The 15508-nt window shown below is 37.7% G+C and overlaps 1 protein-coding gene across 2 annotated transcripts in view; it reads right to left on the bottom strand.

The window, feature by feature from the left end:
- LOC110049244 (uncharacterized) overlaps positions 1-15508 on the bottom strand; it is a 112043-nt gene that overhangs the window by 49439 nt on the left and 47096 nt on the right. Inside the window, exon 17 of one of the 2 annotated variants that reach the window (XM_089290536.1) lies at positions 4820-7149. The exons of the other annotated variant lie outside the window; for it this stretch is intronic. Coding sequence (XP_089146662.1) covers positions 6197-7149 — 953 coding nt within the window. The 3' untranslated portion in view covers positions 4820-6196. Of the gene's footprint in view, positions 1-4819; positions 7150-15508 lie in introns of those variants that run through there. 2 annotated transcript variants of the gene reach the window in all.

Raw genomic sequence — 15508 nt, 5'->3', positions numbered from 1 at the left:
CGGCAGAAGCGACGGTGATTAATTTATTTGTAATTTTGCGAGTATTTCTTGCGGTTTTAGGCAAATGAAGTAAATCCTTTGACTGTTTCATCGCAGCGAGTTCATAGATCGGAAAGAAAATTAAATGTTTGGAAGCCAAGCAAAGAACGTGTCAGAACGTGCAAAGATTACGTCATTGATAGGGAAATAACCACCGTACTAAAGATAGCCGTAGATAACGCAATTCTTGAATTATGTGACTCGTGTGACTTCTTTGCTAACCCTTAACTCAAGGGAAAAAAACAATTAAATTTAATCGTGACTTTAAAGAAAGAAAGCGGTTTGTAATAGTGTTCGTATCTTCATGCCCATACATATCCCGAAGAAACTTCCAGATTAAGACTATTACGTCATCGGAGATGTCACAACGGCTACGACTGATGGTGCGATAATAGAGTTTATGTTGATCAAGTGCTGTGATGTCTACAGTAATCAATGAATCATCAAAGATTGCTTTGGAATATGCACTGCGTTGCGACTGTAGTACTAAGAAAACAGTTAAATTTTAAAAGCGCGGTTATAAGATCTAACAGATCTTCTTGTTTTTTTTTTTGTCGGTGACCAGACCCAGACCCCCGCTCGGCCAAACTTTGAGTCACGCAACGTGTGATGTTTTTCCGCCAGAAGCTGTTAAAACATAAATACACGGACAATTTTACGGATATTGTTTTCTTTTTTGTGGGTGAAATATATTTTCTTTTCGTTTTATCAAGGCGTTGGATTCAAAGGGAATAATAAATACGCTGAAAAAAGGTATTACGTCAGCCATGGAATGCGCTGACGTTGCAGCTTTCACTTTCGCTACGTGACAAATAAGATCGTGTTTACTTTGCAAGTTTATTTCGGCAGAAGCGACGGTCATTACTTTGTTTGTAATTTTGCGAGTATTTCTTGCGGTTTTAGGAAAATGAAGTAAATCCTTTGACTGTTTCATCGCAGCGAGTTCATAGATCGGAAGCAAAATTAAATATTTGCAAGCCAAGCAAAGAACGTGTCAGAACGTGCAAAGATTACGTCATTGATAGGGAAATAACCACCGTACTAAAAATAGCCGTAGATAACACAATTCTTGAATTATGTGACTCGTGTGACTTCTTTGCTAACCCTTAACTCAAGGGAAAAAAACAATTAAATTTAATCGTGACTTTAAAGAAAGAAAGCGGTTTGTAATAGTGTTCGTATCTTCATGCCCATACATATCCCGAAGAAACTTCCAGATTAAGACTATTACGTCATCGGAGATGTCACAACGGCTACGACTGATGGTGCGATAATAGAGTTTGTGTTGATCAAGTGCTGTGATGTCTACAGTAATCAATGAATCATCAAAGATTGCTTTGGAATATGCACTGCGTTGCGACTGTAGTACTAAGAAAACAGTTAAATTTTAAAAGCGCGGTTATAAGATCTAACAGATCTTCTTGTTAACCGCGCGGCCATGGGCCGAGCGCAGTTCTAGGTTTACTCGCGGTTTATTATTATTTTTTTTTATTTTTTTTGTCGGTGACCAGACGCAGACCTCCGCTCGGCCAAACTTTGAGTCACGCAACGTGTGATGTTTTTCCGCCAGAAGCTGTTAAAACATAAACACACGGACAATTTTACGGATATTGTTTTCTTTTTTGTGGGTAAAATATATTTTCTTTTCGCTTTATCAAAGCGTTGGATTTAAAGGGAATAATAAATACGCTGAAAAAAGGTATTACGTCAGCCATGGAATGCGCTGACGTTGCAGCTTTCACTTTCGCTACGTGACAAATAAGATCGTGTTTACTTTGCAAGTTTATTTCCGCAGAAGCGACGGTGATTAATTTATTTGTAATTTTGCGAGTATTTCTTGCGGTTTTAGGCAAATGAAGTAAATCCTTTGACTGTTTCATCGCAGAGAGTTCATAGATCGGAAAGAAAATTAAATATTTGCAAGCCAAGCAAAGAACGTGTCAGAACGTGCAAAGATTACGTCATTGATAGGGAAATAACCACCGTACTAAAGATAGCCGTAGATAACGCAATTCTTGAATTATGTGACTCGTGTGACTTCTTTGCTAACCCTTAACTCAAGGGGAAAAACAATTAAATTTAATCGTGACTTTAAAGAAAGAAAGCGGTTTGTAATAGTGTTCGTATCTTCATGCCCATACATATCCCGAAGAAACTTCTAGATTAAGACTATTACGTCATCGGAGATGTCACAACCGCTACGCCTGATGGTGCGATAATAGAGTTTATGTTGATCAAGTGCTGTGATGTCTACAGTAATCAGTGAATCATCAAAGATTGCTTTGGAATATGCACTGCGTTGCGACTGTAGTACTGAGAAAACAGTTAAATTTTAAACGCGCGGTTATAAGATCTAACAGATCTTGTTTTTTAATCGCTTCGGCAGTTTTTTGATGTTTATCGAATGATATTGCATTAAAAGGCCTTTTTCTTCAACACTATAGTTTTCTCATTATTTTGCGTTGCGATAGTAATTTCTGAACAGTCTTTTGCGGGGGCTTATTTTCGGCCTGATTTTGCTGCTATCAGACGGAAAAAGTTTGCGGTTCGATATTTTTGGTTTAAAGCGAAACCGAAACAAAAGAAATTCATTTTTAAATAGTATTCGGTGACCTCTATTTGGGAGATAAAAATCGGCCGATTTTATTTTTTAGCCGGAAATCATCGGTCGTTTCTTAGGCGCAGGGCCTCTTAAACATGACTAGCTGATATTTGGGGCTTTCCTTAATTAAGAAATGAAAAAAAATAATGATTGTACTTCTTTTTCCGCAACTTCCAGTGCTCAGCGATTTCTCCGGTGGTCTTCAAATCCAAATACTGTAGATTTCTATCTCGTTTCTATCACCTAATGTGCCACGGGGCACGAAGGGAATAGTTAGTTACCATCACGCATAGAAATCACGAGCGAATAAGCTAATTGTTTTAGTATAAATCTAATAGTCGTTCAAACGTTATCTAAATCCTCTCTACAGACACTTCGAAAACGCAAAGAAGCGGCCGCCAGTTCGTCAACAGGTGCACACTGCTACAACAGAATAGACAGTGAGTAGCGTAGCCAACTTTACAAGGTGCTGCTCCTGGATGAAATTATGTTATCTGACGTTACCCTTAGCTTTACACTTTCAATATCCTCGATACCCTCCATACTCCATACCTTTGATACCCTCGATACCCTTAATAGTCTAGATACCTTTGATACCCTCGATACCCTTGATACCCACGATATTCTAGATACTGTAGCTACTCTAGATACCAACGATACCCTGGATACCCACGATATTCTAGATACTCTAGTTACTCTAGATACCAACCACACCCTCGATACCCTCGATGCGCTCGATACTCTTGATACTCTCGATACCCTCGATATCCTCGATACCCTTGATACCTTCGATACCTTTGATACCCTCGATACCCTTGATACCCTAGATACCCTTGATACCTTCGTTACCCTCGATACCCTTGATACCTACGATACTCTAGATAGTCTACATACCCTCGATACGCTACATACTCTAGCTGCTCCAAATACCCTTGATACCCTAGATACTCTAGCAACTCTAGATACTCTATGTACTCTTTCTAGACTCTTTCAGTGTCTGTTCTTCTTCTTTCACCCCCTCTCTTTTTCTATTTCTCGCACTCTTACTTTCTTTCTGTTTTTACGTTCCCTTTCCCTTTCCTTCTGTCTCTTTCCCTCAATATCTTTCTTTCTCCGTTGCTCTGTATTTCTCTCATTTTCTCTCCGTTTCCTGTCTCTCTTTCTATCTTCTCTCTCTCTCACTCTCTCTAGCTTTTAATGTAATTAATTATTTTAATAATTTAATAATAGACCTATAAAAAACAAAGGAAAAGCAATTAACTTAAAATAAATCCACATAACACCTATCAACCAATCACAACGTTCCTTACGAGAGCTGCTACATACCTCTTCAAGTTTCATTACTCGAAAGAAAGTCTTCAGACTCAACATATTACAGGTAAATCAAAAGTAAATGCAGTCTTTCATGAGACAGTAAATTAAGACAGAAAAAACTTTAGAAAGAAAAGCTTGTTTAATGTAAGCTCAAGTTTAAATGTACAACTCCGAACAGTTGGAAAATATTTTAAAGACTTACATTCGGAGGCTTCCCGATATATAATGGCAGACATCAAACAGTTCGACATCGCTATTTTCCATAGAAACTGGAGAAGAATAATTGGTCCGTTTGAAGATGGTAGGTAATGAACCTTGAAATTTCCACAGCAAAATAAAATCTTCAGCTTCGTTTTCTTCCTGAGACGGGGTCAAAACTCTCTAGGTAACCAAGAATGCAACCACGGTCGCCAGGAAAATAGCACAAAGCTGGTCCTTCATTCCCTTAGTCCTGATTGTCTCAGAGCTGTCGTTATCGAATCGAAGGTAAATCCTGGAAAAAATGGCGGCGTTCCATGTTTCGGTTTCCTCCCGTTATTTACGCGTTAAGCGCATGCTCGTTACCGTTCTCAAATGATTGACAGATTTCTTTACTGGGGCGATCATAGAAACCAGAAAAGCGGCCAGATCGAAGGTAGCTGCCAGCCCCCCCTGGTACAGACATTTCTATGGTTGAACAGTAACTATTACGCGAGAGTACACCGTTTGAAGAAATTTTGAACCGTACCTTTTCAAGCTTGACACTAGAACTAATTTTCGCTAGCAGTTTGTAGTTACTACAAAAGAAGCAAACATGTACTGAATTTAGCAAAGGTCCTCTTACAGTCACGACAAAAGCCCAGAAACTGACTACGGACGACAATGTTCTTACACAATGTTTATTTGTAAAAGATAAAATTTTACACTAATGAACTAAGTGGTCGTCTGTCCTAATAATTACAACATGTCAAAATATACTTAAAATACTCTGCAAGTTTCATTTTTTGTAGAAAACTAGATCTGATATATGCCAATTCGAAACTTAACTAGAATTTAAGCACAACTTGATTTTAAAACAATAAGATCATATAATTGTAAATCTGTTTATAAATGAAAGAATTAAGGACATTTCATGTATTTTTAATCCCACTCCAGTGCTACCCTATGAAGAAGAGAGAACTTCAAACAGACCCTCCTATGGAGAGTTCACAACATCCTATTTGTAATTCAGCTGATTCTTTGAGAACGTCTAACACAAACAATTCAACTCTTCATTACAATTAAGTGAACAAAATTTTATTTTGTTCCTATGTCACTTATGCTAATAAGTAATGTTAATTATTCAAAATTTAGCAATAAAAAACTGCGATAAAATATCTTTTAGAAACATTATAAAAAGGTAAAAATGCTCAAAAGCTAGACTACGTTTCGACGTTTTCACAACATCATTATCAAGTCAAAAAGTTCAGAAATTACAAGAGAGAAAAATAATCGTGACTATTGATCCAAAACTGTATTGGATAACAGAGCGCATTTTAACCTACCGCTCTGTAATATGAGCCTAAACTTTAACAGGAATTCTTATTTCATTGCACTTTCAGGGTGCATTTTGAGCCGACCTAACTTGAAGTAGGATTTCGCTGACAGAAACAACTTATTTGTTTTAATCAACTTGATGCTACACTTAAAGTACTACTGATTTTCCTCCTGCCGGAGAAACAAAGTTTTCACTAAATTGTACACTAAGCATATACATACAATATCTCGTAAAAAGCGCGCTGTGTATCGATCGTGCCAATCAAATAAAATATTGACTAATCTCCATTATTTACTGTCTACTTTAAACAAAACATTTCCCTTTCAACGACTTAAAAAATCTACAAGTTTATAATAAGCTTCTGTATCGAGACTTCAATTTGTTGGCAATAGCATGTTTGGGGACAAGTCCCCAGGGGCCCGTTTCTCGAAAGACCCGGAAACCTTTCCGGCCCGTAAAGCCATTTTTAGTCCATCTGTATCTGAAAACGGAGAAGTGTATACTCCTGAAACTTCTTGTATGTAGGGAACTTCTCTTCATATTAAGAATATGTGAATAAAACAGCTCTGTAATCATAAGGTTCGAGATTTTATTATGGGTTTACGGGCCCGAAAAGTTTCCGAGGCTTTCGAGAAACGGGCCCCAGACCCCTTTGACGCTGGCGCCTACAGTACTCTCACCGTGTTACTTGTGTGTACAGACTGTACACTTTGAATACGTTTATCTTAACTCAAGCCTTCTTCAGACACCTGCCCCTTAACTTCAGCTGTTACTACAATCTGTTTTCTGTAAAAGCTTTTCAGTTTATACTTACTGCGCTCAAGTGCCTCAGCTAAATGTCTTTTTCCTTCATCTGTTATTTCGTGATTGCTACTGAGGTCTAAGCTGTTTAGTGCACAGTTGCTGTTGGACAGGGCTTCAGCGATACGCTTTACTCCTTTATCTGTTACCTTACAGATCCTGAGGTTTAAGCTGTTTAGTGCACAGTTGCTGTTGGACAGGGCTTCAGCTATATCCTTTACTCCTTCATCTGCTACGTTACAGAAGCTGAGGTCTAAGCTGTTTAGTGCACAGTTGCTGTTGGACAGGGCTTCAGCTATATGCTTTACTCCTTTATCTGTTACGCTATTGCTACTGAGGTCTAAGCTGTTTAATGCACAGTTGCTGTTGGACAGGGCTTCAGCTATATGCTTTACTCCTTCATCTGTTACCATACAGCACCTGAGGTTTAAGCTGTTTAGTGCACAGTTGCTGTTGGACAGGGCTTCAGCTATATCCTTTACTCCTTCATCTGCTAAGATACAGAAGCTGAGGTCTAAGCTGTTTAGTGCACAGTTGCTGTTGGACAGGACTTCAGCTATATGCTTTACTCCTTTATCTGTTACCTTACACCAACTGAGGTTTAAGCTATTTAGTTTACAATCACTCTCAGTTAGTACTTTACACAGTACTTGTAAATCTTGGTCCTCATTAGTTGGCCACCAGCTCAATGTTCGTGACCTCAGATCAGCACTCACTGCATCCTCGTCATTATTCCTTCTGTCTCTGCGAATCAGCTCATCCCAAAACAACTTCACCACTTGCCATGCACGTTCCTTGACATGAATAGTAACAAATTCCCTCAACATTTTGACATCCATAGCTTCTGTTAAGTGCTTTACAGAGGGAGACTCTTGGACTGTAGAATGAAGTGAAAAAGATAATAAACTTTGACATCAAAAGGTCTGTAAAATATTAAAGGAATGAATCCACCGTAGGAAAAAAGATAGCGGCTGTACATTTTACTACAATACCTTGCGAACCTAACACAGCCTGTAAGGCACAAAGAAAGGCAAAGTTTTACAATATTTGTCCCTGTACTAAGGACACTGTGTATGCTAGGTTTGAAGATTTTATAGCTCTTCTGTACGTTTTTATGAACGTTGTTAAGGCTTTCGTGCGCTTAGAACTATGGGTAAATGTACCAGTCGCCATCTTTTTTCCTACGGAGGATTGCGATTTCATTTCATCCAAAAACAATTTGCAAAGCAAGTTCAAAAAGTCAAGATAGGTCTTATACACTGTCTCAAAATGCCAATTATTGTTTACTTTTTCCTAATTTTCGCCCTAAATTATAGGCAAATTATAATAAACCAAGAAACTGAAAAGATAAAATGTAAATAAATATCAAAATAACCTCAAAAGCAGTTGCACTTCGAAGGGAATACCAGATATTCAATCAATGTTTGCTTAAGGTGGCCGAACACAGTTTTCGCGCGCGCTTTTGCTGATGCAATTGAGCGCGCGCGCAAGGATTGCAAAGAGCGATCATTTTATTTACTCAACACCCGCACCATCTGTGCTATTTTTTCTCTATTATTGAACGCAGTGTATTGATGGCTTTAGCCTTTTATTACAAAGATACGTTAGAAAAGGTAACGACGCAAAGAAACCAGCAATTCTCAACTTTCTCTTTGTTACCGAAAGAACCCAGTTAAATGCATGCAGCGCATGCGCAGTTGCTCGAAAAATTGAGACCGATTGCTTTTGCAGAAACTTGCGGATTTCTGACGATCCAGTCGTTAGAATTTCAAGAAATTTGGCGAAAAAATAGTTCAGAAACCACGTGAATGATTTATCGCAAAAAATCTGAATTTTGACATAGGGAATTTTTAATAATACAGAACATGCGGTGAAAACGATTTACGGCGAATTACGAAAATCGCCTATGTCAAAATTTTATTAGAACAGTGTTGACAGAAGGGATTTAATGTCAATTCGTAGTGGGCAAAAGATGAAAAAAATCTAACGACTGGATTTTTTTTGAATAAACAAAAACCATTTTTTAAGCCTTGTTTTTAACCAGCCCCGTTGCCATGGCAACAGCACACACCTTAGCCAAAATGCGAGAATAAACTTTTCTGTGGTTAACCTTGACTCTTGCAAAAAACGAGCGCCAAAGCATAAATAGCTTAAAAGTAATGGTGAATTAGGCATAGGCTCTTGAAAACTGTGTTCGGCCACCTTAAACAAAATATGCGTGTTGTGTGACAGCAAAGCCTGTCCGATGATCAGTGCTACTCTTAATCGAAAGCAAGGCAAGGCTTGAACAATTCCCCGATATTCGGGTGTAAAATAACCTTTATCATATTCTCAAAAAGGCAAAAATCAATGACTCTAGTCAGATAATATCACAAAATTCGCTGAGAAATTCAAAATGCATGTGAGTCAAAATGCGAGATTCGTCATTTCTCACAAAATGTTGAATTTTCAGCTACTAACTCGTGCCCAGAACTTTGAATTCTGATATTTTTAGCTTTGCCTCACTATATATGACTGATAACAGTCATCATTCAGCTAGAGGTCCCACTTTTTATAAACAATCAGTTTGTTTGGAGGCTATGTCAGCGAAAAGGCCAAAGACGTTTCTTGGAGGAAAAAGAAAAAAATCATAACTTTGCTTGTATTTGAGATAAGCAAGCCGTTTTTGATTACGTGGAAAGAAAGAATTATGCATAAACTCTGAAAGAATTAGGTTGTTTGATTAAATTTGCGAATTTTTAGCAAGGATAGCTCGCACCCTTTCCCCTCTCCACCAAAGATAAAAAATAAAACAAGAAATATAGATAGCGAATCTGCCAAAATATAAGCCATTGTCCTTCACTGCATATGTTGCTTGTCTTGTGAAGAAATGAAGGCAATCCATTTTCCACTAAAATTTGAATGGTCGCTTCTTACACGGACATGCTCTTAAAAATTTTGTGATAAAAGTTAAAGAGAGGGTTTCACGGTTCGGCGCATGTCTGTATTATTTATTCGCCTGTAAACGTTTTTTGGCACAGGCCCAGTTTCTCATTGTTTATGAGCCAATCGTAAGCAAATTACCTAATTTCGCATGCAAATAGCCGTAAAATCATCGTAGAATAAATCGTACGGGTCAACACTAAATTCAACTGTCGACAGCGTCAGTAAAATCAACTGAAATCTTCTATGAATTTTGGTCATCTGTCATTCTACCACGTTTGACTGTAGCATGTGATTACTGATCTACATCTGAGTGGGCTTTTAAAGCGATAACATTGATAAGAAGCGAACAAAAGTATTTTGATTTAGAGACATGCGCCGAGCCGAGAAACTCTCCCTTTAATGCTATAGCCAAACGATGTTACGACCACTCAAAGGTCATTTTCAAGTTCGGTAGAACAATAAAATTACATACATAAATATATAATTAAAAACGCAAAAATATGTATAAAAGTTAAAAAAGCCTAATGCGCATGGTAAGCCTAATACGCATGTAATTTTATTCTTCTACCGAACTTGAAAATGACCGTTTAACGGTCGAAACGTCATTCCCTTATAGCATTAATTTTTATCACAAAATGCTCTTTACTCTCAGAAATAAAAAATAACCGTGACTTTCTTATTGCAGGGCACGTCTGAAATTATGGTTAGCGTCGTAAACTCTGGATTGAGTGGTTCGGGTTTAAGCACTGGTCAGGGTCATTGTGGGGTGATCTTAGGCAAGATTCTCTATGCTCACATTGCCTCTCTCCAAACAGGATTATAGAATAGGTACCGGCAAATAGCTGTTACTGCAGTTGTCTGCGGTGTGACCTACAAAGGAAGCGAAGGCCAATTCTGCTTTCTTTGACTTTTTCGCCCGGAGGGTCTTATATCCGAGGGGACTCAGTTATAACCGGAATAAAAAAAAAAAAACCGTTTCGAAACCAGCTAAAGCTGCAAATGTTCAAAATTCAAACTACGCCTCCAAGCACGAGGCTATCCGAAAACAATAATAATAAAAACATCTCTATCAGGGGTCGATTGTGCCTCAAAAAAATCGGTACGCAAACAAGAAGAAAAGAATTAAGAGAGGATATTGCCTTTTGTCGCCACATACCACCCTGCAGTGCAAAATCTCAAACAAATAGTGATGGGAAACTGGAATTTACTGCTAAATACCATTTACAAGAATCCTCCTATCATATCATACAAACGTGGAAAATTCCTGAAAGACACTCTCGACCACAAAACCAATTTTTGACTGGACATTATCTGTTGACCGGCATTAAAAAATTTCTCAAACTTCATCCAGTTGGTAATCATGTTATGTATGTTAGAAAAATGCAATAAAAAAATTAGGGGTCACCGCGCTCGTTTTAGCACACCATGGATGGTCCCGACCGACGAAGTTGTCATTACTTAACCCCAGTTAGTAGAAAGGGGCACTGGAAATTCTAAAAAAAAAAGCACTTATTGGATTAATTTATTAGAGAAGTTAAACAAAATAGACTCTGAACTAACATTTTAAACCATGTTAGTTAAACTGGAGTTATGATTATGTTGCAAACTTAAGAATTCTCTTCGTGCGCACATACCCAGCACTGCCGGAAGACGTGTTCTTTACAGCATTAAAATCAAAATATTTTTAAGCAGAATTTTAAACTTTTCTTGAAATCGAGATCTATTGTATATAACCTTGTGTAATTTACATTCATGCAGTCACCGTGCTCGTTTAAGAGAAAACGAGCATTAAATTCGATGTCGAGCTTAGCTTGAGGGAAATCTCTTACGTTGTGTACGCGCGCGCGCTCATGTGCACGCGCTAATGTCGAGAAAATCGTGCGCAGCAGGGACCCGAATCCAAGTTTTACCACAATTGCTACCATGGATAGTAGAAGACTTTATTATCCAACTCCACTTCGCAGAGTACAAATAACGCCCAAAACGAGTACAAATGTCACGCGATATTTGTACTTCAGAGGACCGGTTAGACAGGTTTTCTCGCAACGCGGAAGCGACGAATTGGATTCAAGTTACGAAAAAAATGGCGGACAATTTAAATTATTTTTCTGACGACGAAGAGTCGGAATGGCTGGCGAATATTGATCCAAGTTTATTAGATAAATAGAACGAAGAAAAGCAGTTAAACGACTGTGAAATTTAATCATTTATTGGAGAAAATAGAAACAGCAACACAACAAAGAATACGAAAACTGACCTTAACGTTTGGACTCACTGGTGCGACTCCATAAATGAGAGAAGTCCAATGGAGGATATTCCTCCCGAGGAACTGAACAGTCTCTTTACCCATTTTTTCATCAAAGTCAGAAAACTTAACGAAGAGTTCGAGCCAGGAACTTTAACTTCGTTTCAACGAAGTTTCGACCGCTATCTACGACAACACGGAAAGAATTACAACATCATTCAAGAATCGTAATCCAAGAGGACGATGGTGAATGAACTTGTTTTGAACTTAACTGTTTTACCATAAAAATTGTAATGAAATTCGTCATTTTTCAAAATTTTTGCTTGTCAAAACGAATTTCTCTTCTACGTTTTATCTTGCCAGAAATCTTTGAGTGAAAAACTTGAACTGATGTGTAATTTGGACGGTCAAAAGACGATTTTTTTCCGTTGTGAAAAGCGAAATAAATTGCGCAACTGATGGTTTGGTCGAAACCACAAAACCAGTTTGCCTTGTTCTCCTGCTGTTGACCAGTCAGTTAGCTGGATTTCCAGCGCCAATTCCGTTCCGTTTCGTATACTTCTGTCACGCATTCCCCGTAAATAAATATCGGCGAAATTCGTCCGCACGGACATAACAATTTGGCATGTTGGATAATAAATCTCTTGTAAGACGTTTTGTAGTATAGTATCGCTGAGAAGTTTTACTCGTTGTTTGTATTTTGACTCGCCCTACGGGCTCGTCAAATGCGGCACAACTCGTAAACATACTCAGCGATACTACACAACAAAACGTCTAATAAGATACATGGACTGGAAACATATATCACGTTGGTAGATTTCTCATCTCTGATTGGTTGTTCAGTGCTTCAATTTCCATCATAGTGGAAATTTGTGACGAAAAGATGTCGAATATGTGGCGAAAGACAGCCAAAATATAGGGTTTGTTGTCCTTCATCTCGTTCTTTTTCTCCGGTTCTAGTGGTAGTTCAAGTTTTGACATATTTTTTCTCTTTGTTTGCTGTTTCACGGCGATGACGACCCTGCAAAGCCACAGATGAACTTTCAAGGTAAACGTTTGTTACTGCTCATTGGTATTATTTTTAATTAAGTTGTTTCTGAGAAAATGTAGTCCCAAAAAATGAGCTCGCCAGAGCCATATTCCCTATGTTTGACGACTGTTTTGGGACTCATACATTGAAAAGGTCCTTGGTTATTTCTGTTCAAATCTACGATAGAATGATTGTATAAAGATGAAATTGTGGCTTAGGCATGTAAGAAGTAAATTGACAACCTTAAATTTCGATTGAAAATGAAGAAATTAGGAGCGTCAAGCAAGTCAGTGCATGGTGGGTCCAACATTACTTTGGAGAAGGTTGCACTTGATAAGGGTTTACCTCTAAAGAACCTGTGAAGCTTTTATTTACAATAATTATAGTAATGATCATAATAATAGTTATCCTTAACGATAATAAAAACTAGTTAATAAAGTAACCTAATACAGACTAATAAATTGGGGACACTATAATTGACAGTAAAGTTGACAGTTACTTGTGATAATACATTGTTCGTGGCCAGTCTTATGCAGCTCGTTTCGTCCCGTTTAAGGGACTCATCAGAGACCCTTCTGCTTGGCAAACTCGTTGGGCATCGCGCCCATAATTAAAAAGTAATTAATAATGGGCTTTAGTAAATTGAAAAATACAACAACAAAACACTGCAAACAGTAGCATTTGCATTAGAATGCATGTTCAAAAACAAATGTCCAAAATCTTGGTGCAAATTTTTTGCTTTGTTCCTATTATTCTCCTTGCCTCTAATGTGTCCACTCCTCTGTTTTCTTTTCATTTTATGTCACTCTTGATACAGATCCTTAAGTAGAGGATTAGCTTGATAGTCCTGTCTGTGTTTATAAAAGTTAAAATTGTACACTATTTACATTTTCAGCTGAAACGGGGAAAGTAGGAAGGAGAAGAAAATACTCTCATTGGAAGTACGTTAACAGTCAACCTACGGGCAACAGTCGAACCCAAAGCTCACCAGTTTTACCTTCATGTCGCCTACCCATTACATACCAGTTTCCACTTAGTCACCTTCCTCCTGCTGTTCTGCACCAGTCTTCCCTTTACAATTACACTCAAGTTTTCTCAGTTTTGTCAGAAAGTAATGCTTTTAAAAACAGCTGGAATTTAATCAAGCACTCTGACCTTTTCCTCACATTACGCACATTAATTACCAGAGTCAACAATGTTCCACAAAAGACCTTCATGATCATTAACTGATTAGTCTATTGTTCACTAAAGGCATTGTCACTATTACATTGTTGTATATTGTAGCTACAATAGTGGTAATATATTTTATTGATAACTACATGTGACTGCTTGTATGTACTGTAACTTGAACTAAGGATGTTCAATAACATGTGTCTTCATGGAAACCTTATGTGTTCTCGACCTGTTTAGGTGTTTGGTCAGTACATTCAAAACCATTTTATAGGACAAGAGTTTTTTCTTTAGTATGCATATGTCTTTGCATAGAAAAATCAGGTGTCCCTGATGCGTTTTCTGAGAGCCTCCTTAAAAAAAAGCAAGATCAACTGGACACTCTGCCATCTTTATCTTCATGAATTTTTAACAACACTCAAAGAAAGTAACATAGGGTGTTTGATAATAATACAAATGTATTAAAGGAGGATTGCAATAAAAAACTTAAATCTTGAATTTTTTGGCTTAAATTGGGATGCAAGTGTTTCCTCAGGAAATATGAGAAGCAACAGTTGTGCTGTTAATTTGGTTTTTTGCATTCGCAAGTGCATTCTTACTGTAAAATGTTACACACGAAATAAAAATTATATATGACATTGCACCTTGCCTTTTTACCTACAAGAAGAAATTGATTAAAACTGTCTTCACATCGATTAAATCCATAACAAAAATGTGAATTTATACACTGTTTAGCTTAGCTCTGAAATGTTGTTTCCTCAGGGGTCTGCATAGAAACTTTTCGCCCGCAATGATCTTTATCTATAATAATGAAGTTGTTTTTTACGTATGACAGATTTCTTTCTGGTAAAACATTAAAATAAAAAGCTGGTAACTTGTAGCGAATTTTTGCAAGAGAAAATTATCGATTACTTATCGATATGAATAATTTTAATGGCGCTGGAGAATTACTCATCGATGTTAACCCTTTGAATACCAATTACGCATATATGCGTAATTAATGGTCGTGCTCTTTGTGCCACTTGTGACGTCATCAATTTAAATGTCATCAGATATTCTTGAGAAGCAGATAGTAGTACTAGGCTAGGCCTTTCCCTAAAATAGTCAGGTTTAGATATCGACGACATTCCGACGTTGCAAATCGAAAAACGTTATCAGTGAAAAACAAGGTTATCAGTTTTGGTGCAAAAACGGTGGTAAAATGGTCCACTATGCCTATGATTGATCAAGGTCCATTTCTAAGCTTCGCCCGTAATTGCCATCCAACTTTTCACGGTAGCCAGAAAGAGCATGCAACGCCAAAGGTAGCCAGAGTAAAAGGGCCGAGAAAAAAAGAAAGGAAAGGGGCAACAAACAAAATTTAGAACGGTTAATGGCCAAAAAAGTCCAAATTTTGGTTTATGCGCATGGCCAGAATTGAAATATTGCTCAATTTTGTACGTAATCTTCGAAAAATCTCTCCTTTTGGTAAAAAAAAAAGGTTTCTTAGCAAAACTTAGGCTTATTTAGCATCATGGCAGCCAAAAAACCTGACTAAACGGTTAAAAACGGTATTTTTGGCGAAAATTTGGTATTCAAAGGGTTAATGGCGCTGGAGGACATCGGAGCTTTTCTCGTGCTGTCCTTTGCGTATAACTCAGCAGAACTTTGCGCTCAGCTGCATTTTTTTACTTCCAGTTTTCTTTCCACCATGTTACTTTTTAGGTACGACCACTTCCTCACCCGAAAATACAGCAGGTTTACGAAGAGTTTTAAAAGTAAGTTTAAATTGCTGTCTTCCGATGGAAGCGTTGACGAAAAAGGGCAGGTTGACTTCAGTAAAGAAGAATTGTCGTCTTCTAAAGATCTCTAAAAGTTCTCCCAAAT

Source organism: Orbicella faveolata, unplaced genomic scaffold (genome assembly GCF_042242905.1).
Source record: "Orbicella faveolata isolate gen_17 unplaced genomic scaffold, um_ofav_v1 contig_2, whole genome shotgun sequence".
Classification (NCBI taxonomy): domain Eukaryota; kingdom Metazoa; phylum Cnidaria; class Anthozoa; order Scleractinia; family Merulinidae; genus Orbicella; species Orbicella faveolata.
This window is presented reverse-complemented; position numbering and strand designations above follow the sequence as displayed.